This window comes from Jaculus jaculus, chromosome 7 (assembly GCF_020740685.1).
Source record: "Jaculus jaculus isolate mJacJac1 chromosome 7, mJacJac1.mat.Y.cur, whole genome shotgun sequence".
Taxonomy (NCBI): domain Eukaryota; kingdom Metazoa; phylum Chordata; class Mammalia; order Rodentia; family Dipodidae; genus Jaculus; species Jaculus jaculus.
This window is the reverse complement of record NC_059108.1, coordinates 203,668-230,150: the sequence shown is the minus strand read 5'-3', so window position 1 is coordinate 230,150 and position 26,483 is coordinate 203,668. Positions and strand designations below refer to the sequence as shown.

The 26,483-nt window shown below is 43.4% G+C and overlaps 1 protein-coding gene across 1 annotated transcript in view; it reads left to right on the top strand.

Moving 5' to 3' along the window:
- Positions 1–26,483, top strand: part of Ryr1 (ryanodine receptor 1) — a 182,468-nt gene that overhangs the window by 130,694 nt on the left and 25,291 nt on the right. The window contains exons 89-92 of the mRNA XM_045154253.1: positions 6,982–7,323; positions 22,748–23,536; positions 24,217–24,281; positions 25,457–25,610. Coding sequence (XP_045010188.1) covers positions 6,982–7,323; positions 22,748–23,536; positions 24,217–24,281; positions 25,457–25,610 — 1,350 coding nt within the window. The remainder of the gene's footprint in view (positions 1–6,981; positions 7,324–22,747; positions 23,537–24,216; positions 24,282–25,456; positions 25,611–26,483) is intronic.

The following is a 26,483-nucleotide window of genomic DNA, read 5'->3' as shown; positions in this document are numbered from 1 at the left end:
GGCTGGGTGGAGAAAAATATAGAACAATTCTAAAATCCACCTGAACAATATACACACATAAAACTTGCATGGATAATTTATGCATGAGTAGGAATTAAAACAAACAGGTAAACTAAGAAAGCCAAATTTCCTAAATTGGCTGAGCATGTTTTCTCATACCCTTAATCCTGTCAACTGGAAGGCTGAGATTACTGGCCTATAATGGGTTCCAGGTCAGCCTGGGCCTGAGTGAGACCCTGCCCACAGGAAAGAGAAAAGAAAAAGAAAAGAAAAAGCACTATAAAGCAAGAAATATCAAAGACAACAAAAGTCAACCCCAAAACACAACTAATTTAAGAATGGCAAAGCTGAGTGTGGTGGCACACGCCTTTAATCCCAGCACTCAGGAGGCAAAGGTAGGAGGATCGCCTGTGAGTTCAAGGCTACCCTGAGACTCCATAGTGAATTCCAGGTTGGCTTGGGCTAGAGTGAAACCCTACCTCCAAAAAAAAAAAGAATGGCAAAGCCAACCAAAAGTACATCAATCAAATCTAACACATCAGCATTTTTGTCTAAGTGAGCTGGATTTGAATCCTTTCCCTCCCTGGGATTCTTATTTAGTAACCTGCCTTGATATATAAGGTGCAATTAGCATTTCCAATGCAGGCCTATATACCTGGCTTTGGGGCAGGTATTGCCCCAGTATAAGATGGCCCTGTTACCTTTTTGGGGTGTCTTCTGATCTCACCTAAACTGAGTGCCCTACTGGTTCCCTCTTTGTTGCACTGTGAGCTTAGCTCAGTTGGTTAGGCCCATAGATCTGCTCTTTAGATCAGCTGTGCTGGATGCTGGGTAGGTGAGGGATGGCTCTGGTACCTTGGCATCCTGAGATCTCCAGTGGTTCCTGTTTCTGGCTATTGAGGGAAGGGAGACTGTGGAGAGTGCCTGAAGTTCTGGAGCTGCTCAGCTGGTTCCTGTTGTCTTCTCCTTTTCTTTTTTTTTTAACACGAAATAGTGAGAGTGAGAGTGGAAAAAGAAAGTGAGAGACAGAATTGGCATGCCAGAGCCTCCAGCCACTGCATTCAAACTCCAGATGTGCGTGCCACTGTGAGCATGTACAACCTTGCATGCTTGTATCACTTTGTGTGTCTGGCTTATGTGGGGCCTAGAGAGTTAAACATGAGTCCTTAGGCTTTGCTGGCAAGCACCTTAACTGCTAAGCCATCTCTCCAGCGGTGTGAGTGGAGAATCCTTTCACCATAGTTCAGCCCATGCAGGCTCAGGCAGGGCCAGGCAAGTAGCTCTTCCCAGCGGATGGAGTTAATTCTGGTTGGTTGTATGGTGGCTACAAGCTGAGTCTCTCCTGCTCCTCTGCTGAGGTTCATAATTCCTTATACACCTTCACTTTTCAGTAGAAGAATATATTGTGCATTTTTCTGCCTTTTTTCCTTCCCAGGCTGCTTTGCTGTGGCTACTACACTGCCATCTTAATTGGAAATGATTTTAGAACATTTAAAAAAATACTTTAGTTTTATTTATTCATTTGAGAGAGAGAGAGAGAAAGGCAGAGAGAGAGAATATGGGCATGCCAGGACCTCCGGCCATTGCAAATGAACTCTAGATGCATGCGCCACCTTGTGCGTCTGGCTTGCATAGGTCCTGGGGAATTGAATCTGGATCCTTAGGCTTCACAGGCAAGTGCCTTAACCACTAAGCAATCTCTCCAGCCCTCAGGTTTGGTTTTTTGAGACATGCTCTAATGTAAACCAAGCTGGTCTTTAACTTGCTGAATAGCTAAAATGACCTTGAACTCCTGATCTTCTTGCCTCTATCTCCTGAGTGCTAAGCTTACAGGTATGCACTACCATACTAAGCTTAAAATTTTTTTAAAATGTAAACATATGTGTGTGGAAGCTGGAGGACAACCTCAGGTATCATTCCCAGGAGTACTGCCCACTTCCTTTGAGACAGGGTCTGTCTGTCACTGAACTGAAGCTCACCAATTTGTCTAGACTGATTGTCTAGCAGCCTTCAGGAATCTTCCTTTCTCTGCATTCCTAGTGCTTGCTGGAATTTTATTTGTTTCTGAGAATCTAGACTCAGGTCCTCATGGGTGAGAGAGGCAAGCACTTTACCAATGGAGCTAGCTTCTCTGCCCAAATTCTTTGCTTTTTTTCTTTTCTTTCTTTCTTTTTTTTTTTCTTTTTTTTTTTGCCTGTGTGCATACTGAGGTGTGTGTATGGTGTATGTACCACATGTATAATGGTCCATTTAGTGCCCAATGTGCTTATCTGCAGTAGCAGCCCCTGAGTAGAATGATCCCTTCTCTCGCTCTCTCTCTCTTTTTTTTTTTTTTTCGAAGTAGGGTCTCATTCTAGCTCAGGCTGACCTGAAATTCACTATGGCCTCGAACTCTTAGAGATCCTCCTACCTCTGCCTCCCAAGTGCTGGGATTAAAGGTGTGCACCACCACACCCAGCCCCAGAATGATCACTTCTGAGGAGGGGACATTGAAGTTAAGATTGTGAAGTACCATGTGAGAGTGGAAGATGTTGTAGTTTTCTAGGCAAAATGAATAGCAAGTGTAAAGGCTGAAAAATGGAAATGAGAGAGACAGAAGAGAAGCCAATGGGGCTGTAGAGGGTGGTTGAGGAAGAAAAAAATCTTTGAGAGATAAGTGGGCATACATGCAGGATATGGCTAGCTGTGGGGAGGTCTTTGACCTTTAAACTGCTGGAAAGATAGCTCAATGGTTAATGCACTTGCCACACAAGCATGAGGACCAGTTTGGGTGCTTTGCTCCTACATAAATGCAGGGTGGGCTTGATAGCAGCCTCTAATCCCAGTATGTGGGAGGTAGAGTAGAGATCCTCAAGGCAAGATGGTTATCTCACTAGCCAAATCAGTGAGTTCTGGGCTCAAATGAGAGACCCCACCTACATAAAATAAAGAAAACAATTGGGCTGAGGGTATAGCTAACTGGTAGAATTCTTATGAGAGTGATCAAGGAGAACACCCAATGTCAACCTCTGGCTTCCTCATGCACACACTTGTGTACCCACGTGCATAAACACCACACACACACACACACACACACACACACACACACACCATGAAAACATAAAATAAAATAAACTATATAAGTTGGAGCCAAAGGAGGATTCTATGTAGAAGAGTCATGACCTGAAGCAGATATTCACAGCATTCCTTCCAGTATGTATAGTGGCAGCAGGGGGAACAGAAAAGTTGCTGTGATGATCCAGGTGAGAAACAGAAGACTCTGGGAGGGCTAGCATGTATGGGCCTTACATCTACTTTGAAGGCAAAACTGAAAGATTTACTGAGGGATCATGTATGGGTGGCAAGACAAAAGAAAAGAACCAAGGATGACTCAACAATTTTAATGTAAGCACCTGGTTGGGTGGGCTTTTCCTGAGATGGATAAATCTGAGCAAGAAGAGATTTTGCTATCAAAAGTTCACTTCTGGCCAGGCATGGTGGCGCATGCCTTTAATCCCAGCACTCAGGAGGCAGAGGTAGGTAAATCACTATGAGTTTGAGGCCACCCTGAGACTACATAATGAATTCCAGGTGAGCCTGCGCTAGAGTGAGACTTTACCTCGGGGAAAAAAAAAAAAAAGTTCATTTCTGTAAAAAAGAAGGAAAGTTCACTTCTTGCTATTTGCATTTGGGGAGAGACATAAATTAAGATACCAGTGTCAGCCAGGCCCGGTGGTGCACACCTTTAATCCCAGCACTCAGGAGGCCGAGGTAGGAGGATCGATGTGAGTTTGAGGCCACCCTGAGGCTACATAGTGAATTCCAGGTCAGCTTGGGTTAGAATGAGACCCTACCTCGAAAAAACAAAAACAACAACAAAAAAATATACCAATGTCAGGGCTTCAGTTGTAAGAGTCAGCATACTGGAGAATAGTCCAGGCTGGGAATGAACTTGACAATCACAGGTACAGGATGGCATTCAGAGCTTTGGACCACACTGATATCTCATGGAAAATAGGTAAGCAAAGAAGGGAGTGCTAATCCCAGTCCTAACCCTGTCCTCTTTGACCTTTAGATGTCTTGATTCTGTCAAAGGAAATTGATAGTGGTCAGAGGAGAAGCTAAAAAGAAGGGAAAGAGCAAATGGGTGATGACCAAGAGAAAAACAGCAAATCTCAAAACCAGAGTCTTAAGAGTGAATGGAGGGTTGGGCTTTTGAAAGAGTGTCATTACTTGTCACGGAAGAGGAGAGGTGGGTTGGTAGAGCCAGAACTGATGTGTGATTATGTCCTTCTTACTCTGTGGCTTGATTTGGAAAGCATGTTACTCATATTGAAAGCATTTTGCAGTTCTTGGCTTTTTACAAGGCACAACTGAGAACCAGAAAATTTTCTTTCTTTTTTTTTTTTTTAATATATTTTATTATTTAATTATTTATTTGAGAGAGAGAAAGAGGAAGAGAAAGAGAGTGAATGGGTGCTCTAGGGCCTCCAGCCCCTGCAAACGAACCCCAGATGCATCCGCCCCCTTGTGCATCTGGCTTACATGGGTCCTGGAGAATCGAACCGGGATCCTTTGGCTTTGTAGGCAAACGCCTTAACCGCTAAGCCATCTCTCCAGCCCCCAGAAAATTTTATTTCTGTTCATACTTCAGAGCAATATTTCTCAGTTTACATTTTGCATCTCATCTGTAGGTAATGAAATTAATCTAATAAATCATGACCAACATCTTTGAAAATAAAATGGAACCTTGCAGAGAAAATTGCTGCATAGCAAAAGTCAGAATTGTGTTGTGAAACATTAAAATTTTTTTTTTGGTCAGATTGTAAAATGCTTTATTAGTGCTGGTCTGGTCAAGAGCATCTGAAAAATTGTCTTTGAGATCTGCTTGCAAAAAGTGTGTAGGAGGGCTGGAGGGATGGCTTAGTGGTTAAGGTGCTTGCCTGCAAAAGCCAAAGGACCCAGGTCCGATTCCCCAGGACCCACATAAATCAGATGCACAAGGTGGCATATGTTTCTGGAGTTTATTTGCAGTGGTTAAAGGCCCTGGTGCATCCATTTTTTTCTGTCTCTATCTGCTTCTCTCTCTCTCAAATAAATAAAGTATTTTTTTTAAAAAAGCAAACAGAAAACAATAGCAACAGAAATGCTAAAAAGACTGGACATGAGCTGGGCGTGGTGGAGCAGGGCTTTAATCCCAGCACTTGTGAGGCAGAGGTAGGAGGATTGCCATAAGTTTGAGGCCACCCTGAGACTTCATAGTGAGTTCCAGGTCAGCCTGTGCTAGAGTGAGACTCTACCTCTAAAAGTCCCCCCCCCCCAAAAAAAAGAGAGAGAGAGTGACTGGGTATAATGGTACATGCCTTTAATCCCAGCATTCAAGAGGCAGAGGTAGGAGGAGTGCCATGAGTTTGAGGCCACCCTGAGAATACATAGTGAATTCCAGGTCATCCTGGGCTAGAGTAAGAGCTTACCTCAAAGAACAAAACAAAAACAAAAGAAAGAAATGATAAAATCTAAATGTCCATTATCGAAAAAATGAAGTGTTGGGCTGGAGAGATGGCTTACTGGTTAAGGCACTTGCCTGTGAAGCCTAAAGACCCATGTTCAATCTTTCTGCAGACCCCATGTAAGCCAGACACACAAAGATGAGGCAAGCTCAAAGTTGCATATGCCCACTAGGTAGCATAAACCTTTGGAGTTTGATTGTAGTGGCTGAGGCCATGGCACGTCAATTCTCTTTTTCTCTCTTAAAAAAAAAAAAAAGAAAATGGGGCTAGAGAGATGATTTAGTTGTTAAGGTGCATGGCTTCAAAGCCTAAGGACCTAGGTTTGATTCTCCAGGTCCCTTGTAAACCATATGCACATGGTGGTGCATGCATCTGGAATTCTGCAGTGGCTAGAGGCCCTGGTACACCCATTCTTCTCTCTCTCTCTCTCTCTCTCTCTCTCTCTAATAAATAAATATATAAATCTTTTAATTTTTTTTTAAATGAAGTGTTGCTGGGCATGGTGGTGCACTCCTTTAATTCCAGCACTTGGGAGGCAGAGGTAGGAGGATCGCCATGAGTTTGAGGCCACCCTGACACTCCATAGTCAATTCCAGGTCAGCCTGGGCTAGAGTGAGACCCTACCTTGAAAAACCAAAAAAAAAAAAAAAAAAAAAAGAAGAAGAAGAAGTGTTAAATTTATTTATGAAACAGGAATACTGATGGCTCTGAGGATGTAACTCAGCTGGAAGAAAACTTGTCTTGCATGCATGAAGCTCTGGGTTCAGTCCCCAACAATGTCTAAACCAAGAGTGAGTGGTTCACACCTTTGAGTCCCACTACTCATGAGATGGATGCAGGAGGCACAGAAGTCTAAGATCAGTCTAACATCAGGAATATCAAGAATCAAAGGCCATCCTCAGCCACATAGGGAGCTAGAGGACAGCCTGGGTGACATGAGACCCTGACTCAAAAAAGTTAGGCTTTTTATGTTGTTTAGTTTAGTTTTTATTTTGAGACAGGATCTCATGTCACCCAGGCTGGCCGTGAACTCTTTATACAACCAAGGGTGACCTTGAACTCTTGATCCTCCTACCTCCACTGCCTGAGAACTGGGATTATAGTTGTGGGTCACCACTGTAGGTTTTATGCAGATCAAGGGATTGAACCCAATGCCTCCAACATGTTCTTCAAGCACTTTACCAAAAAAGGTACATTTTAAGCATTTTTTGTTTTACTTTTTTATATTTTTATTTATTTGACAGAGAAAGAGGGAGAGAGAGAATGGGCACACCAGGGCCTCCAGTCACTGCAGACAAACTCCAGACCTGTGCGCCCCCTTGTGCATTTGGCTAATGTGGGTCCTAGGGAATTGAACCTGTGCCCTTTGGCTTTTCAGGCATATGACTTACCCACTAAGCCATCCCCCCAGCCCTGTTTTGTTGTATTGATTTTGTTCACATTGACTCTTTTGAGACCCTCACCTTTATTGACCTTCCTTACCTACCCCCAGGCCATGGACAGCCAGAAACAGTTCACTGGCCCAGAGATCCAGTTTCTGCTTTCGTGCTCGGAAGCAGATGAGAATGAGATGATCAATTGTGAAGAATTTGCGAATCGCTTCCAGGAGCCAGCACGAGATATCGGCTTTAACGTGGCAGTGCTGTTGACAAACTTGTCAGAGCATGTGCCACACGACCCACGCTTGCGCAATTTCCTGGAGCTGGCCGAGAGCATCCTGGAGTACTTCCGGCCCTACCTGGGTCGTATTGAAATTATGGGCTCATCACGCCGCATTGAGCGGATCTACTTTGAGATCTCAGAAACCAACCGCGCCCAATGGGAGATGCCCCAGGTCGGTAGATTTGTGCATGTGCGTGTGCATGTTTGCCTCCTGAGCTTGCTCGCTCTTTGCATGCTTTTACCCCACATAGGACTGTGTACACTTGCATGTCTGTTCCTTTTCTCCACTCTGACATGCCCATAGGCAGCTTTTTGCAGAGATTTTATTCTGTGTCTTGCACACCATCTTATTCATGACTATTTTTTGCAGGCTTTGACCATGTATGGGCACACACCACGTGTCCATGCAAGAATAGCATGGTTGTGCTGTCATAGTGGCTGTTTGTATAGCTTGCACACTCATCCTGGATGCTCTGGTATGCCCTGTAGCCTTGATGCAATTATACCCACACTCATGCATTTGAATTTGCATGGTCCCACACCCCTTTCTCAGCTTTCCAGAAGTCCTTGATGTGCTCTAGGGCCTGGGCAGCTCATGCCCACACTTACAAATAAACTTGGGAGCTCTTGAATGACATGTCAGGCTGGACCACCTCTATCCAATTACCACATATGCCTCTAAAGTGCTCTATGAAGTTTAAGCATGTGATGTGCATCTTCCCTTATCCTGGGTCAACACGTGTGAATAGTAACTATATGGATTCCACTGTGCTCTTCTGCATATCTGATGTGCCTCATTCATTCACCTTCTACATGCCCTCTCCGTAGTCCTTGCACAACCATGAATACCCGCACACACTTGGACTTACCTCTCAAACACACTGCACAAAAGCATGCCCTCAGTAGCCTAGGCCTGCTGGGTCCTATCTTAGCCTACCGCATGTTCAACCTCCAAATGCTTGAATGCCCCTCACATTCACTAAGAGAGTGCACTCACACAACATTGGCATGCTTCTTGCCCATCATGTTCACTTAGCTCAGCTGTGGCTTTGAACTCCCTTCTCTGGTAGTCCTCATGTGGCTCTCTCACACTGGCCTTGAAGTAAGTCTTCATGCACTTTCACTCAAACTTCTTTCTGTCCCTCAGATGCCCCTAGGCATATGTACACTGCTCCCACAAGCTCTCACACTCTCCTTCCTCTCTCATAATTTATGAGGCTTGCACAATGATCATCTCCTTAACAGTGAGCCCCTCATATCTCTCTTCAGTGAAAACTCAGCTTATACACATTCAGGGTCTGTTCCACAGGGGACCCTGTCCTCTATGGGTGCTCTTAACTGACTTCTGTTCCCCTTTGTACACTTATATATGCTTCATGTACACTAACTGTATAAGTGCAGGCCTCTTGTGCACTTATACTCATCCCCCCCGCCCTGCCACCATAGTCTAGCTGACCCTTCCTGGAGCATTGAATTCATGGTGTGGTGACATTCTTCCAGCATTCTTCTATGCTACCACACTCTGTTCATACCTGATTGCTCCCTTCAGCCCTAGTACCTCTTTCATAGCAGTTCTTAAGCTTTTACTCACCTGTGTTGCTTAGGACACCATTGTACACTTACCTCCCAATCAGAACATGTGTGGTTGCACGATCCTTGCACCCAGAATGTCTGCACATACATCACCATACTGTCCATGTTGGCTCCTTGCACATGCTGTACAAACTCTGCCTCTCCTTCTGCCCTTACTTGAACCCTAGTGCGCACACTCCCTTCTTTACATACCTACTCCTCCTACTCATCTCTTCCCAGTACCACCTTCCCACATTTCTCAAGCATCCATACATGTCCCTATATGCTAAGGAAACTCATAGGGTAGTAAAATAACAGCAAAGAGTCTATACATTTACTTAATAAATTAATTTTCATATGTGTGTATGCATGTATTGCCACTCTAAGTTAACACCAGACAGCCCACATTTTGAGAATTGATTCTAGCTTGGCGGGCTTTGCAAGCAAGTACCTTGAACCACTGTGCCATCTCCTTAGCCCCATATATGCATTTATTAAGTGCTGCTTTAACACATGGTGTCTGTTATCTCATTTTACAAAGATGTTCTTAGGGCTTGAGTTTCCCTGCTATAGGAGTATTCAAGCAGGCTGAGTGGAATAAAATACAGGTAGATTCTAAAATTTAACTAAACACTGTACACATTCAATCAAAAACAGCCCCGAGTATGTATGCAAGAGTAGTTATTATAATGACCAGATCCTCTATCAACAAAGAGGTTTAGATTTCTGGTCTGTTGAGGGATCCAAGTCAGCTTGTGACCAAGTGAGACCCTTCCCTGGTGCAATCCCAGTTACCTTGGGTATTTTGGTCTCAGTCAAGTTGCTGCCTGGGTCGTTGGGCTGCTGTTCTGATTTCTGGAGCTGGGCACTTGCTTTTCCTATGGGGCAAACTGAGCCGCTGCTGCTGCCTCTGCTGCTGCTGTAGCTGCCACTGCTGGAGCCACCACTGCTGCTGAAGCTGCTGCTGCTGTGTCCACTGCCGCTGCTCCCCCTGAAGCTGCTGCTGCGGTATCTGCCGCTGCTGCCGCTCCTGGGTCTGCTGCTGCTGGGGCCGCTGGTACCGGTGCTGGAGCCGCTGATGTTGCTGCCGAACTCTGCTCCTGCTTGGGTCCCGCTGTCAGCCCAAGTTGGCGTGGCCGGGTCCCAGGCCGCTGCTCTGTTCGCTGGAGCTGGGTTCAGGCGGTGGGGGAGGGGAGGGAGCCGCGGCTGCTCTGGTTGTCTTGCTGCTCCACATGTTCTTCTACCTCGCGGTCTGCTCCTCCGCTGCTCGCTGCCGCTCTCCCCTCACGTTTCCCGAGTTGCGGAGAGCGCGGCGTGAGGGGAAAATCCCGCACCTGGCTTTTCCTGCGGCTCGAGCCGAGTCTGGCGGCTCTCTGCTGCGCTGCGGCCGCCACGGTTGGCCGAGCTACCGGAGCCGCTTTTCCCGCCTGTGCAGGCTCTGGATGCTCTATAACTCTTCTACTTCTCCGCTGCCGCTTCAATTTCCTATACACCTCACTTTTTAGTAAAAGTGTGTATTTTGCTGAGTTTTTTTGGTCCTTTTCCCCCCCTAGGCTGCTTTGGCGTGGTACCTACGCCGCCATCTTAACCGGAAGTCTCTGTTATCTCATTTTAATCCTCACATCCACTCTACAACTACTATTATGTCCCATTTATGGAAGGGAAAACTGTGAAGCCTATAGAGTTAAGTAAAAATTCACCCATCTAAAGTCAGGCTGTGGCACACGCCTTAAATACCAGCACTCAGGAGGTGGAGGTAGGAGGATTGCTGTGAGTTCAAGGCCAGCCTGTAACTATATTGTGAATTTCAGATTAGCCTGGGCTAGAGAAAGACCCTACCTCAAAAAAGGGGGGCTAAGGCTGAAGAGATGGCTTAGCAGTTTAGCACTTGCCTGTGAAGCCTAAGGACCCCGGTTCGAGGCTTGATTCCCCAGGACCCACGTTAGCCAGATGCACAAGGGGGCACATGCGTCTGGAGTTTGTTTGCAGTGGCTGGAAGCCCTGGTGGGCCCATTCTCTCTCTCTCTCTGTCTGTCACTCTCAAATAAATAAATAAAAATAAACAAAAAATATTTTTAAAAAAGGGGGGCTGGAGAGATGGCTCAGTGATAAGGTGCTTTGCCTGCAAAGCTTAATGACTTGGGTTTGAGTCCCGTGCACTCACATAAAGCCAGATGCACAAAGTGGCACATGCAACTAAAGTTCATTTGCAGTGGCTAGAGGCCTTGATGAACCCATTTTCTCTCTCTCTCTCCTTGCAAATAAATAAATTTTTTTTAAAGAATTAAAAGCCAGCCAGGCGTGGTGGTACACGCCTTTAATTACAGCACTTGGGAGACAGAGGTAGGAGGATCCCATGAGTTCAAGGCCACCCTAAGACTACATAGTGAGTTCCAGGTCAGCCTGAGCTAGAGTGAAACCCTAAAACAACAACAGCAACAAAAAAGAATTAATTATATCTTAAAAATTTTTTAAATAAAATAAAATCTAGAATCGAGGCTGGGAAGATGACTCATTGGTTAAAGGCACTTGATTGTGAAGCCTGCCAGCCTGGGTTCAATTCCCAAGCCACACATGTAAGCCAGAGGCAACGGGGAAAGGTACAAGTATTTAGATTCATTTTCAGTGGTTGAAGGCCTTCACATTTCCTCCCCATATACACTTGTATGCAGATAAATAAAATTATTAAAAAGCTAGGGCTGTAGCTAGGCGTGGTGGTGCATAATCCCAGGAGGCAGAGGTAGGAGGATTGCTGAGAGTTCAAGGCCACCCTGAGACTACATAGTGAATTCCAGGTCAGCCTGGGCTAGGAGAATGAGACCCTACCTCCAAAAAACAAAAAGCCAAGGGAGATAGCTTAGTGGTTAAGGCATTTGCCTGCAAAGCCAAAGGACCCAGGTTCAATTTCCCAGGACCCACATAGGCCAGATGCACAGGTGGCACATTACATCTGGAGTTCATTTGCAGTGGCTGGGGGCCCTGGTGCACCCATTCTCATTCATTCTCTCTCTCTCTTTCTATCTCTCTCTGCCTCTCCCCCCCCAAAAAAATGAATAAATAAATAAAATAGATGATAGATTGATTCTGGAGCCAGTTTGTCAGGAGTACAAATTCTACATCTGTCATCTTTCACTGTGTTACCCTTGATACATAACTTTCTGGGCCTCTATTTCACCATCTGTAAAATGGGGACAATTACACTTCTTCCAAGGCTTGTTTGTGAAAAAAAATATTTTTTAAATGCTTGGTCCAGTGCTTGGACCTACTGATGCTTTGATGCTTACAAGTGAGTGCTACATAGGATTGCTGATAATAATTCTTATTTATTTATTTATTTGATGAGAAGGGAGGGAAGAGAGGGAGAATGGGTGTGCCAGGGCCTCCAGCCACTGAAAATTAATTCCAGATGCATGCACCCCCATGTGCATCTGGCTAATGTGGGTCCTGGGGAATCGAACCTGGGTTCTTTTTTAATTTTTAAAATTTTTATTTTATTTTATTTTATTTATTTATTTATTTTTGGTTTTTCGAGGTAGGGTCTCACTCTGGTCCAGGCTGACCTGAAATTCACTATGTAGTCTCAGGGTGGCCTTGAACTCATGGCAATCTTCCTACCTCTGCCTCCCGAGTGCTGGGATTAAAGGCGTGCGCCACCACGCCTGGCTTATTTTTTAATTTTTATTTATGTAGGGGAGAGAGAGAGAGAGAGAAAGGTTTACATGGATCCTGGGGAATCGAACCTAGGTTCTTTGGCTTGGCAGGCAAGTGCCTTAACAACTTAGCCATTCCCCCAGACCTTAATAATTTTTGTTAATTTCTTTTTTTTATCTTTAAAATATTTTATTGTATTGTATTTTATTCTTTTCAATTTTTGTTTTGTTTTGTTTTGTTTTGTTTTTTCGAGGCAGGGTCTCACTCTAGCTCAGGCTGACCTGGAATTCACTATGTAGTCTCAGGGAAGCCTCGAAATCACGGCAATCCTCCTATCTCTGCCTCCCAAGTGCTGGAATTAAAGGTGTGCGCCAGCATGCCCTGCTCTTTTCAAATTTTTTATTAACAACTTCCATGATTATAAAAAATATTCCATGGTAATGCCCACCCTCCCCCCGTACTTCCCCTTTGAAACTTCATTCTCCATCATATCCACCACCCCTCAATCAGTCTGTCTTTTATTTTGATGTCATGATCTTTTCCTCCTATTATGATGGTCTTGTGTAGGTAGTGTCAGGCACTGTGAGGTCATGGATATCCAGGCCATTCTCTGTTGGGGGGGAGCACATTGTAAGGAGTCCTACCCTTCCTTTGGCTCTTCCATTCTTTCCTCCATATCTTCCGCAACAGACCCTGAGCCTTGGAAGGTGTGATAGAGATATTGCAGTTCTGAGCACTCCTGTTACTTCTTCCCAGCACCATGATGCCTTCTGAGTCATCCCAAGGTCACTGCTATCTGAAAAGAGAAGGTTCTCTACCAAAAGTGAGAGTAGCATTAATATAAGGGTATGAACATTAAGAGAAGTGCTTCCTGGGCAGTTTGATAAGCATAGTATATACATTTAGCCAGACAGCAGCAGACATTACACCCCTAGGGCTCATGACTACCCCTGTGTTTAGGTTTTCAGTATCAGGGATGTATTCCCTCCCATGGAGCGGGCCTCCAGTCCAATTAGAGGGCAGTTGGTTTCCACCCTGAAAGATGTGCCACTATTGCACCCATTGGCTCATTTGGCCTGACTGGCCAAATATAAGGCTTGCAGTGTCCACTGTTGAGTATCTTCAGTGGTGATTTCTCTCTCTCCCATTGAACTGCATGCAGAATGGCTTCTTTGAGCTTTCTTTCAACTGGTCTACATGGAAGAGGTTATCAGCTCAGTTCCAGCAGGATTTCTCAGTGGCCTTGCAGCCCAAGTATGTGGAGTCTTCAGCAACAGGGTCTTGAAACCAAGGGCCTTGGCCATGGCCTATAATGTTTGGGGGGCATCAGGGACCTCTCTGGCCAACAACTCACTGGAAGGTATCTCATCCCTGGCACTGAAAATTTTCTAGTAACAATCTATGGCTCCTGAGTATTCCATTGTCCAAAGAAAGTAGGTTTCCATTTGATTTATTTATATCCTCTTAGTTTTTTTTTTTTTTTCGAGGTAGGGTCTCACTCTATCCCACGCTGACCTGGAATTCACTATGGCGTCTCAGGGTGGCCTCAAACTCACAACGATCCTCCTACCTCTGCCTCCCAAGTGCTGGGATTAAAGGCGCCACCACACCCAGTTTATATCCTCTTAGATTTTGATTAACCCTCCCTCCACCTTTCCTTTACTTAATCTCTTCCCCTGACGTCAGTTTGGGCCTTTCACCCCCACTAATCTATTCTTCTACTTATATATATACAATACAATCCTGTTAAGTACCCTCCTCCCTTCCTTTCTCTTCCCATTATATCTCTTTTCTAGCTTACTGGCCTTTGCTACTGAGTTTTCTTCCTACTCACACAGAAGTCCAGTCAGCTGTAGCTAGGATCCACATATGAAAGAGAACATGTGACATTTGGCTTTGTGGGCCTGGGTTACCTCATTTAGTATAATCCTTTCCAGTTCCATCCATTTTCCTGCAAATTTCTTAACTTCATTTTTCTTTATCGCTGGGTAGAACTCCATTGTATACATGTACCATATCTTCATTATCCACTCATCAGTTGAAAGACATCTAGGCTGATTCCATTTCCCAGCTATTGTGACCTGAGTGGCAATAAACATGGTTGAGCAAGTATCTCTAAGGTAATGAGAAGAGTGCTTAGGATACATGCCTAGGAGTGCTATAGCTGGGTCATATGGTAGACCTATTTTTAGCTGTCTTAGGAACCTCCACACTGATTTCCACAATGGCTGGACTGGATTGCATTTCCACCAACAGTATGTCTCTTTTTCCACATCCTTGCCAGCATTTATTATGGTCATTTGTTTTCATGACGGTAGCCAATCTGAAAGGAGTGAGATGGAATCTCAATGTAGCTTTAATCTGCATTTCCCTGATGACTAGGGATGTAGGACTTTTTTTTTTACATGCTTATATGCCATCCATATTTCCTCTTTTGAGAACTCTCTATTTAGTTCTATAGCCCATTCTTTTATTTGCTTCTTTGATTTCTTATTAATTTTTTGAGTTCTTTGTATATCCTAGATATTAATCCTCTATCAAATGTATAGCTGGCAAAGATTTTTCCCCATTCTGTAGTTGCCTCTTTGCTTTAATCACACCAGTGTCATTTACTGTATAAAATCTTTGCAATTTCATGAGGTCCCAGTGGTTAATCTGTAGTTTTATTGCTGAGTATTTGGGGTTATATTCAGAAAGTCTTTGCCAAGACAAATATGTTGAAGGGTTTCCCCTACTTTTTCCTCTAGCAGTTTTAGAGTTTCCGGTCTGATGTTAAGGTCTTTAATCCATTTGGACTTAATTCTTGTGCATGGAGAAAGAGAAGAATCTATTTTTATCCTTCTACAGATACATATCCAGTTTTCCCAGCACCATTTGCTGAAGGGGCTGTCTTTTCTCCAATGAGTATTTTTGCCATTTTTATCAAATATCAGGTGGCTATAGCTACCCAGACTTATATCTGGGTCCTTGATTTTGTTCCATTGATCTACATGTCTGCTTTTGTGCCAGTACCATGCTGTTTTTGTTACTATGGCTCTGTAGTATAGGTTAAAATCAGGTATGGTGACACCACCAGCCTTATTTTTGTTACTCAGTATTGTTTTAGATATTCAAGGCTTTTTTTGTGATTCCAAATGAATTTTTGGATTGTTTTTTCTATTTCTGTGAAAAATGCTATTGGAATTTTGATGGGGGTTGCATTAAATGTGTAGATTGTTTTTGGTAAGATTGCCATTTTCACAATATTGATTGTTCTGATCCAGAAACAAGGGATGTTTTTCCATTTCCTAGTGTCTTCTGCAATTTCTTGCTTGAGTGTTTTAAAGTTTTCATTGTAGAGATCCTTCACTTTCTTGGCTAGGTTTATTCCAAGGTACTTTTTTTTTTTTTTAATGCAATTGTGAATGGGAGTGATTCTCTGATATCATCCTCTCTGTGTTTGTTGTTAGCATATAGGAAGGATATTGATTTCTGTGTATTTATTTTGTATCCTGCTACATGGCTGTAGGTGTTTATCAGCTCTAACAGTTTGCTGGTAGTCTGTAGGGTCCTTTATGTATAGAATAATGTCATCTGCAAATAATGACAACTTGATCTCTTCCTTTCCAATTTGTATCCCTTTTATGTGTGTCTTTAGCCTTATTACTATGGCTAAGACTTTCAGTATTATATTAAATAAAATTGGGGACTGTGGACACCCTTGTCTTGCTCCTGATTTTAGTGGAAAAGCTTACAATTTTTCCCCAGTTAGTAATATGTTGGCTGTAGGCTTGTCATAAATAGCTTTTATTATATTAAGATATGTCCCTTCTGTTCCCAGTCTCTGTAGGACTTTTATCATGAAGGGATATTAGATTTTATCAAATGCTTTCTCTGCATCTAATGAGATGATCATGTGATTTTTGTCCTTCAGTCCATTTATATAATGTATTACATTTATCAATTTGCGTATGTTGAACCATCCCTGCATCTCTGGAATAAAGCCTACTTGGTCAGGGTGAATGATCTTTCTGATAGATTCTTGTATTCTGATTGCCAATATTTTGTTGAGAATTTTTTTTTTTTTTTTTTTTTTTTTTTTTTTTGGTTTTTCAAGGTAGGGTCTCACTCGGGTCCAGGCTGACCTGGAATTAACTCTGTAGTCTCAGGGTGGCCTTGAACTCATGGTGATCCTCCTACCTCTGCCTCCCGAGTGCTGGGATTAAAGGCGTGCGCCACCACGCCCGGCGAGAATTTTTGCATCTATGTTCATGAGGGAGATTGGTCTGTAATTTTCTTTTTTTGTTCTATCTTTGCCTGGTTTTGGTATCAGGGTGATGCTGGATTCATAGAAGGAGTTTGGTGGGATTCCTCATTTTTCTATTTTATGGAAAAGCTTAAGAAGCAATTGTGTTAGTTCTTCTCTGAAGGTCTGGTAAAATTCAGCAGTGAATCCATGTGGGCCTGGGCTTTTTTTAGTTGGAAGATTTTTGATAACTGCTTACATCTCCATACTTGTTATAGGTCTATTTAAGTGATTAAACTCATCTTGATTTAATTTAGGTAGGTCATATAAATCAAGGAAATCATCCATTTCTTTCAGACCTTCATACTTAATGGAGTATTTGTTTTTGTAGTATGTCCCTATGACTTTTTTAATTTCTCTGGTATCTGTTGTAATGTTGCCTTTTGCCTCTCTAATTTTATTAATTTGTGTCTCTTCTCTCTTTCTTTTGGTCAGATTTGCTAAGGATTTATCAATCTTGTTTATCCTTTCAAAGAACCAACTCTTTGTTTCATTGGTTCTTTGGATTGTTTTTTGTTTTTGGTTTCCATTGCATTAATTTCTGCCCTTACCTTTATTGTTTCTTCCCATCTACTGATTTTTGATTTGCCTTGTTCTTTTTCCAAGGCTTTAAGATGAAGCATTAGGTTGTTTACTTGAGACCTTTGTAATTTCTTAATATAGGCACTTAAAGCTATAAATTTCCCTTTATTGTGTCCCAAAGGTTTTGGTATATTGTGTTCTCATTATCATCTGGCTCTATGAATTTTTTTTATTTTTTTATTTATTTTTTTTTTGTGGTTTTTCGAGGTAGGATCTTACTCCAGCCCAGGCTGACCTGGAATTCACTATGGAGTCTCAGGGTGGCCTCGAACTCATGTTAATCCTCCTACCTCTGCCTCCCGAGTGCTGGGATTAAAGGCGTGCGCCACCACGCCCGGCTCTGTGAATTTTTTGATTTCCTTCTTGGTTTCTTCATTTACCCATTCATCATTTAGTAGTGTATTGTTTAGTTTCCATGATTTTGAGTATGCTCTATAGCTTTTCTTCCTATTGATTTGTAGTTTGATTCCATTGTGGTCAGATAGAATGCAAGGAATTATTGCAATTTTCCTGTATTTGTTAAGATTTGCTTTTTGTCCTAATAGATGGTCTATTTTAGAGAATGTTTCATGAACTGCTGAAAAGAATGTATATTCTGCAGTGTTTGGATGAAATTTCCTGTATATATCTATTAGGTCCATTTGTTCTATGACCTCATTTAATCTAGATGCATCTCTGCTTATTTTTAGCAGGGATGACCTGTCAATTGATGAGAGTCGGGTGTTGAAGTCACCCATTACCACTGTGTTTGGTGTTATCTGTGACCTTATTTCTAATAGTGTTTGTTTGATGAAGTTGGGAGCCCCTATGTTAGGTGCATATATGTTTAGGATCATAAATGTCCTCTTGTTGGAGTGTTCCTTTAATCAATGTAAAGTGACCTTCCTTATCTTTCCTAACTAATGTTGGTCTGAAGTCTGTCTTGTCTGAAATTAGGATAGCAACCCCTGATTGTTTTCTAGGCACATTTGCTTGAAACATTGTTTTCCAACCTTTCATCCTAAGATAGTGTCCATCATTTGTAGAAAGGTGAGTTTCTTGGAGGCAACAAATTGAAGGATCCTGCTTTTTAACCCAATCTGCAAACCTGTGTCTTTTGGTTGGTGCATTGAGGCTGTTGATATTAAGAGATATTATTGAAAGGTATGTGTTTATTTTTGCCATTTTTTTTTTGTAGTTCTTCCGGTTTTACCTTTGCTCTTTTGTGTTAATTGGTATTTGAGTACTGTTTGTTTTTTCCATGTTCCTTATATGTGTGCTTTTCTTTCTCTTCAGCATGGAGGAGTCTTTCAAGTATTTTCTGTAGAGCTGGTTTTGTCTTCAAATATTTCTTTAGCCTGCTTTTGTTGTAGAATGTCCTCATTTCTCCATCTATTTGAATGGATAACTTTGCAGTATAAAGTAACCTTGTTTGACAGTTTTTATCTTTCAGAACACCCCAAGTCCTTCTGGCTTTTAAAGTTTGTGTTGAGTAATCTGCTGTGATCCTGATGGGTTTGCTGTTGTAGGTAACTTGGTTTTTCTTTCTAACTGCTTTCAATATTTTTCTTTGGTTTGCATGTTTTTTGTTTAATTATAATATGGCGAGGAGAGATTCTTTCCAGGTTTTGTCTGGTTGGTGTTCTAAAGGATTCCTGTATCTGCATTGGCACCTCTTTCCCAATTTGGGGGAAAATTTCTTCTATGGTTTTGTTGAAAATGCCTACTATACCTCTGGAGTGAAGTTTTCTGCTTCTACTATACCTTAATTCTTATGTTTGATCTTTTCATAGTGTCCCAAATATCTTGAAATTCCCATTTATACTTTCCTATTAGTTTGTCTTTCTTTTTGTTGGACTATATTAGATCTGCCACCAATTCTACTGGTGAGATTTTCTAGAGTTTTTTTTTTTTTTATTTCATTAACTGTGTTCTTCATTGCTAGTAATTTTCACTGATTTTTCTTTATTATTTCTATTTCCTTATTTATGCCTTGTATTGACCTCTTTATTTCATTAAATTAGTTTCCTGTGTCTTCTTTTTTTTTCACAATTTTTATTAACATTTTCCATGATTATAAAAAATATCCCATGGTAATAACCTCCCTGCTCCCCTGCACCTTCCCCTTTGAAATTCCATTCTCCATCATATTACCTCCCCATCTCAATCACTGTAGTTACATATATACAATACCAACCTATTAAGTACCCTCCTCCATTCCTTTCTCTTCCCTTTATATCTCCTTTTTAACTTACTGACCTCTGCTACTAAGTATTTTCCTTCTCATGCAGAAGCCCAATCATCTGTAGCTAGGATCCACATATGAGGGAGAACATGCGGCGCTTGGCTTTCTGGGCCTGGGTTACCTCACTTAGTATAATCCTTTCCAGGTCCATTCATTTTTCTGCAAATTTCATAACTTTTCTTTATCGCTGAGTAGAACTCCATTGTATAAATGTGCCACATCTTCATTATCCACTCATCAGTTGAGGGACATCTAGGCTGGTTCCATTTCCCAGCTATTATAAATTGAGCAGCAATAAACATAGTTGAGCACGTACTTCTAAGGAAATGAGATGAGTCCTTCGGATAGATGCCTAGGAGTGCTATAGCTGGATCATATGGTAGATCAATCTTTAGCTGTTTTAGGAACCTCCAAACTGATTTCCACAATGGCTGACCAGATTCCATTCCCACCAGCAGTGTAGAAGGGTTCCTCTTTTTCCACATCCCCGCCAACATTTATGATCATTTGTTTTCATGATGGCAGCCAATCTGATAGGAGTGAGATGGAATCTTAATGTAGTTTTAATCTGCATTTCCCTGATGACTAGTGACGTAGAACATCTTTTTAGATGCTTATATGCCATTCATATTTCTTCCTTTGAGAATGCTCTATTTAGCTCCATAGCCCATTTTTTGATTGGCTTGTTTGATTCCTTATTATTTAACTTTTTGAGTTCTTTACATATCCTAGATATTAATCCTCTATCAGATATATAGCTGGTGAAGATTTTTTTCCCATTCTGTAGGTTGCCTCTTTGCTTTTTTCACTGTGTTCTTTGCAGTGCAAAATCTTTGTAATTTCATGAGGTCCCAGTGATTAATCTGTGGTTTTATTGCCTGAGCAATTGGGGTTGTATTCAGAAAGTCTTTGCCAAAACCAATATGTTGAAGGGTTTCCCCTACTTTTTCCTCTAGCAGTTTCAGAGTTTCAGGCCTGATGTTAAGGTCTTTAATCCATTTGGACTTAATTCTTGTGCATGGAGAGAGAGAAGAATCTATTTTCATCCTTCTACAGATATATATCCAGTTTTCCCAACACTACTTGCTGAAGAGGCTGTCTTTTCTCCAATGAGTATTTTTGGCATTTTTATTGAATATCAGGTGGCTTTAGCTACCTGGGCTTACATCTGGGTCCTCTATTCTGTTCCATTGATCTACATGTCTGTTTTTTTGCCAGTACCATGCCGTTTTTGTTCCTATGGCTCTGTAGTATAGGTTAAAATCAGGTATGGTGATACCACCAGACTTATTTTTGTTGCTCAGTATTATTTTAGATATTCAAGGTTTTTTGTGATTCCAAATGAATTCCTGTGTTTTCTTTGATTCTTTTGATTTTCTCTTTCATTCCTTTGATTTCCTCTTTGACTTCTTTGAGCATATTTATAATCACTCTTTTGAAATCTTTCTTAGGCATTTCCTGTAACTCATTCTCACTGGAGGTCATTTCTGATGCATTAATACTTTTTGGTGGATTTATATTGTCTTGATTTTTGGTGTTTTTTGTGTTAACGTGTATATATTTTTGCATCTTGATTAATTTAATGCTTGGATTTCCTAGTTAGCTGCAGTATTATTAGATGTATCAATCAATCTGATGTTATGTATCTTCAGGGTAGGAGCTTAAGGTGCTACATATGGCTCTTAAGGCTGTCAGAATAGCTACAAAAATGATCCTAGGTGTTGGGTTTGTCTGCTATGAGAGTGTTCAAGTAGTCTGAGATTATAAAACTTAACTAAAAAATGTACACATTCAATGAAAAATAGCACAGAGTGTTTATGCAAGAGTAGGTATTATGACAACTAGATCCTCTAACAAAGTCACTTTCCCCTAGGGTGTGTGGTACCCACACCCTTCATCCTGTCAACTAGGAGATTAAGATTTCTAGTCTGTGGAGGATTCCAAGTCAGCCTGTGACCCAGTGAGACCCTTCCCTCATGTACAACAGAAGGGGAGACAAAGCCACTATAAATCTAGAAGCAATAAATGGCAAGCCCAAAGTATAGCTTATTTAAGAATGGCAAATCCGACCATCCATCAGATTTAATATATAATTTATCCTGATATGGAAGGTGCAATTAGCACTTCCAGTTCAGGCCTATATACCAGACTTATTTGTTGGGTACTGAGCTGGTGTAATTCCAGTTACCTTTTGGGATGATTTTGGTCTTAGTTATGCTGCATTTCTGCTTGGGCCCCTCTTTGGTGCACTGTGGGTTCAAGTAAGCTGGGTTGTTGGATCGCTGCTCTGGTCCCCAGTGCGGGGTGCTGTGAGCTCCCTTCCTCCAGTTTCTGGTGCTTGCTGGCACTTTCGCTGGCAGTGGAGGAGGGGAGGCTGTGGATGGTGGGTCGAGTTCTCCACTAGTCTATGATCCTCTACCCTGTGATCTGCTCCTCCCTTGTTCACTGAGTGGAAAATCCCCTCACCTGGCTTTTCCCTTGACTCAAGCTGAGCCTTATAGCTGTGGCCTCGCCACCTGGTGCCAGCAGCTGCTGGAGCTGCTTCTGCCTGGCTATATGGGCTCTAAATACTCTGGATCTCTCCTACTTCTCTGCTGCCATTGGTAATTTCTTATACACCTCAGTTTTTAGTAGAAGAGTGTATTTTGCTAAGTTTCTTTCTTTTCTTTTCTTTATTTCTTTCTTTTGCTTTTTCTCCCCTAGATTGCTTTGGCGTGACTCCTAAGCTGCCATCTTAACCGAAAGTCTAAATTTTTATCTTTGAGACAAGGTCTTTCTAAGTACCCTAAACTAGACACAAACTCACTGTGTAGCCCAGGCTGGTCTGGAGCTCCTAAAAGGAGAAGCATGCACCATCATTGTCCACTGCTCTTTAATAATTTTTAAGCTGTGTACAGTGGTGTGTACCTGCAAATCCATCTACTCTGGAGATTGAGTGAGGAAGATCACTCAATGCCAAAAGTATGAGATCAACTTGGCCAACCAGGCTTCTAGTAATTATAAAGAAAAGAAATTGTTAGTAAGTGGTACCTCCCTCTAATCCCATTACGCAGACTGGAGGCAGGAATAACAGAAATTGAAAGCCATACAGAGCTACACAGCAAAACCAGGCTGGGCTACATGAGACCCTGTCTCAAGAAAGAAAAGAACGAGAAAAACAAAAAACAAAAAACGAAAAATATACACTTCCAAGGGTGTCTGATAATGACCCTTGTGGTGGGCTCTGTGGTCTCAGGCCCCTGCTGACAGCGCTCCCTCCCGTCCCCTACTTCCGCGCTGCAGGTGAAGGAGTCCAAGAGACAGTTCATCTTCGACGTGGTGAACGAGGGCGGCGAGTCAGAGAAGATGGAGCTGTTTGTAAGTTTCTGTGAGGACACGATCTTTGAGATGCAGATCGCAGCGCAGATCTCGGAACCCGAGGGCGAGCCGGAGGAGGACGAAGACGAGGGCGCAGAGGCCGAAGGCGCGGAGGAGAGCGCTGCGGGCGCCGAGGGCACTGCGGGCGCGGGCATGTCGACTCGGCTGACTGCGGCGGCTGCTCGAGCACTGCGGGGCCTCAGCTACCGCAGCTTACGGCGGCGCCTGCGGCGGCTGCGGCGGCTGACTGCGCGGGAGGCGGCCACCGCAGTGGCCGCTCTGCTCTGGGCGGTAGTGGCGAGGGCCGGGGGCGCGGGCGCTGGGGTGGCGGCGGGTACCATGCGCCTACTCTGGGGCTCGCTCTTCGGCGGCGGCCTGGTGGACAGTGCCAAGAAAGTGACCGTGACCGAGCTCCTGGCGGGTATGCCCGACCCCACCGGCGACGAGGTGCATGGACAGCAGGCGAGCGGGCCGGGCGGTGATGTTGATGGTGAGGGTGCGGGCGAAGGTGAAGGCAGCGCCACGGAGGGCGCGGGTGATGAGGAGACCACTGCGGATGAGGCTGGCACTGGAGATGCCGACGGGGCAGTGGCCGTAGCGGATGGGAGCCCCTTCAGGCCTGAAGGGGCTGGCGGTCTTGGGGACATGGGCGACACGACGCCAGTGGAACCGCCCACTCCCGAGGGATCACCCATCCTCAAGAGGAAGCTGGGGGTAAGATTGCTTACAGGGTCTTCAGGGCATTGGAGAGGTGGGGTCATACACAGAGAAACAAAATAGAGACACAGAGACCCTCATAGAAAACCAGCAGGATAGAGAAAGACTGAGCCACAGAGATGTGGGGAAAGGCTTGCAATGTTGGGGAGAGAAGATACCTGGCGCCAGAGAGAACCAAGGACCCAGAGGCCAAATTAGAAGGGAAAGGGATCAGGTCCAAAAAGACCCAAAGAGACAGGAACACTGGGAAAGATCCTCAGATAGATTTGTGAAGAGTTAAGTAGTTTTTGAAAGAAAAGTCTCCAAGCAGCCTCAGGCTTTGGTGCAATAACTTAGTGGTCCATGGTTTTCAATATAAGAAGCCATGGGGACAAAAGCATTCCTGTGTCACACCTGTGATCCCAACAATGAGGAGGTTGAGGCAGGAGGATCTCAGGTATAAGGTTATCCTGGTGTAATGAAACTGTGTCAAACAAACCTCACCTTGGATTCAGTACTGTAGGCCCAGTGTCCCACCTCTATAAGCCTCAATTTCTACTGCACAATGAGAATAATAAACCCTCTTCCTTGGGAATAGGACAAGTGTAACACTTGGATTACCCAGAGGGAACAAGAGGCAGGACAAAGGGTCAGGCATGCCAGCACCAGAAAGGCTTAGATGTATATTCTGCTTTCAGGTGGATGGAGAAGAAGAAGAACTGCCTCCAGAACCAGAGCCTGAACCAGAACCTGAGAAAGCAGAGTGAGTGTCTTGGAGTAGAAGGGCCCAGGTTCAAAGCACTACCTTTCTCCTGGACGGAGCCTCCTTGTGCTATTCACTCAGTGTCCTTAGACCTGGGCAAAGACTAGAGACTCTAGAAAGGGAATAGATGTGATACTTCCTCTTACTTCTAGGCCTCTGTGCACATGATTCTGTCTGGAACACCTTCCTCATGCTTCACACAAGAAGTTTTAGTGAGGACTGATGGTGCAAGCCTGTAGTCCCAGCTACTCTGGAGACTAAAGCAGAAGAACCACAAGTTGAATGGCTGCATGGGCTACAGACCCAGTTCAAGATCAGCTAGGCAATTTATTGAAGCTTTGTCTCAAAATAAAAAGCAAGAAGCAATCCCAGGACCTGGGGTGCAGAGGTAGAAGGATCACCAAGAGTTTGAGACCACCCTGAGGATACATAGTGTATTCCAGGTCAGCCTGAGCTAGAGTGAGACCCTACTTCGGAAAAAAAAAAAAAAAAAGGTGAAAAGCAAAACCTAATGTACTGGCAAACCTTTAATCCCAGCACTCAGGAGGCAGAAGTAGGAGGATCTGTGGGGCTACAGAGTGAGTTCCAAATCAGCCTAGGCTAGAGTGAGACCCTACCTCAAAAAAAAGGGAAAAAGGAAAAAACAGGCTGGAGATAGAACTCAGTAGTAGAGCACTTGCTTCACAGGCTAGTACTATGAAGTTGTTTTCTTTTGATGCCTTATACATGCTAGGCAAATGTTCTACCATACATACCCCCAGCTTCCTCATGCCTTATGAGTCTTCCTTAACCTCTTTGCTCCAGCTCACAAATCTTCAGGATGCCTGTGTTGATGTGGCTCCTGCTATGCTGAGCATATGTGTCCTTCAGATTCCTGCACCTCCATTAGCCTCCTGATCCCAGCCAGGACCACTCAGCTCCATCTGACTGGCTGTAGCCCATGCAGCCATTGAACTTGTCATTCTTCTGCCTTAGTCTCCAGAGTAGCTGGGACTACAGGCTTGCACCATCAGTCCTCACTAAAACTTCTTGTGTGAAGCCATCTGATGGCTGCCCCAATCATTCTGGTTCACAAGCACTATCCAGGCTTGGCAATGAATGAGACCCCCAGTGAGTGACTGATTGAACTAATTGTCCAGGCACCTGGTGACCTCTTCCTGTATCCTGCCCTGCAGTATTGAGAATGGGGAAAAGGAAGAAGTTCCTGAACCCCCTTCAGAGCCACCCAAGAAGACATCACCTCCTTCACTCCCTCCAAAGAAGGAGGAAGCTGGAAGTGCTGGCCTGGAATTCTGGGGGGAACTGGAAGTGCAGAGGGTGAAATTCTTGGTAAGGACCCAACAGGGGCACACTGAAGTTAACAGGGCCCACTGAAGTTTTCTCTTCAGGTGAGACCCACCTTTTCTTTTTGAAAAATAATTATTTATTTTTATTGACAACTTCCATAATTACAGACAACAAACCATGATAATACCCTCACCCCCTCACTTTTCCCTTCGCAACTCCACTGTCCATCATATCCCCTCCCCCTCTCAATCTCTCTTTTATTTTGATGTCATCATCTTTTCCTTCTATTATGAGGGTCTTGTGTAGGTAGTGCCAGGCACTGAGAGATCATGGATATACAGGTCACTTTTTGTCTGTAAGAGTGCATTGTAAGGAGTCCTCCCTTTCCTTTGGCTCTTACATTCTTTCCACCACCACTTCTGCAATGGACTCTGAGCCCTGGAAGGTATGATAGAGATGTTTCAGTGCTGAGTGTGCCTCTATCACTTCATTTCAGCACTATGGTGCCTTTTGAGTTATCCCAGAGGTTAACCCCATCTGAAAAGAGAAACTTCTCTAACCAAAAGTGAGGGTAGCATTAATATATGGGTATGAACATTAAGAGAAGTGCTTACTGGGCAGTTTGGTGAGCATAATATATGCATTTCACCAGACACCAGCAGGCGTTACACCCCCAGGGCTCATGACTTCCCTGGTCATAGGTTTTCAGTATCAAGAATGCATTCCCTCCTGTGAAGCTGGTATCCAGTTCAATTAGAGAGCAGTTGTTTTCCCTCATAACAGACCTTCTGCAATTATATCTGTTGGCTCGTTTGTCCTGCCTAGCCAGATTAAGGTTTGCAGGGTCCACTGTTGTTTATTTCCACTAATGTCCTCTCTCTTCCATGGAGCTGCATGCAGTTTAGCTTTTTCCAG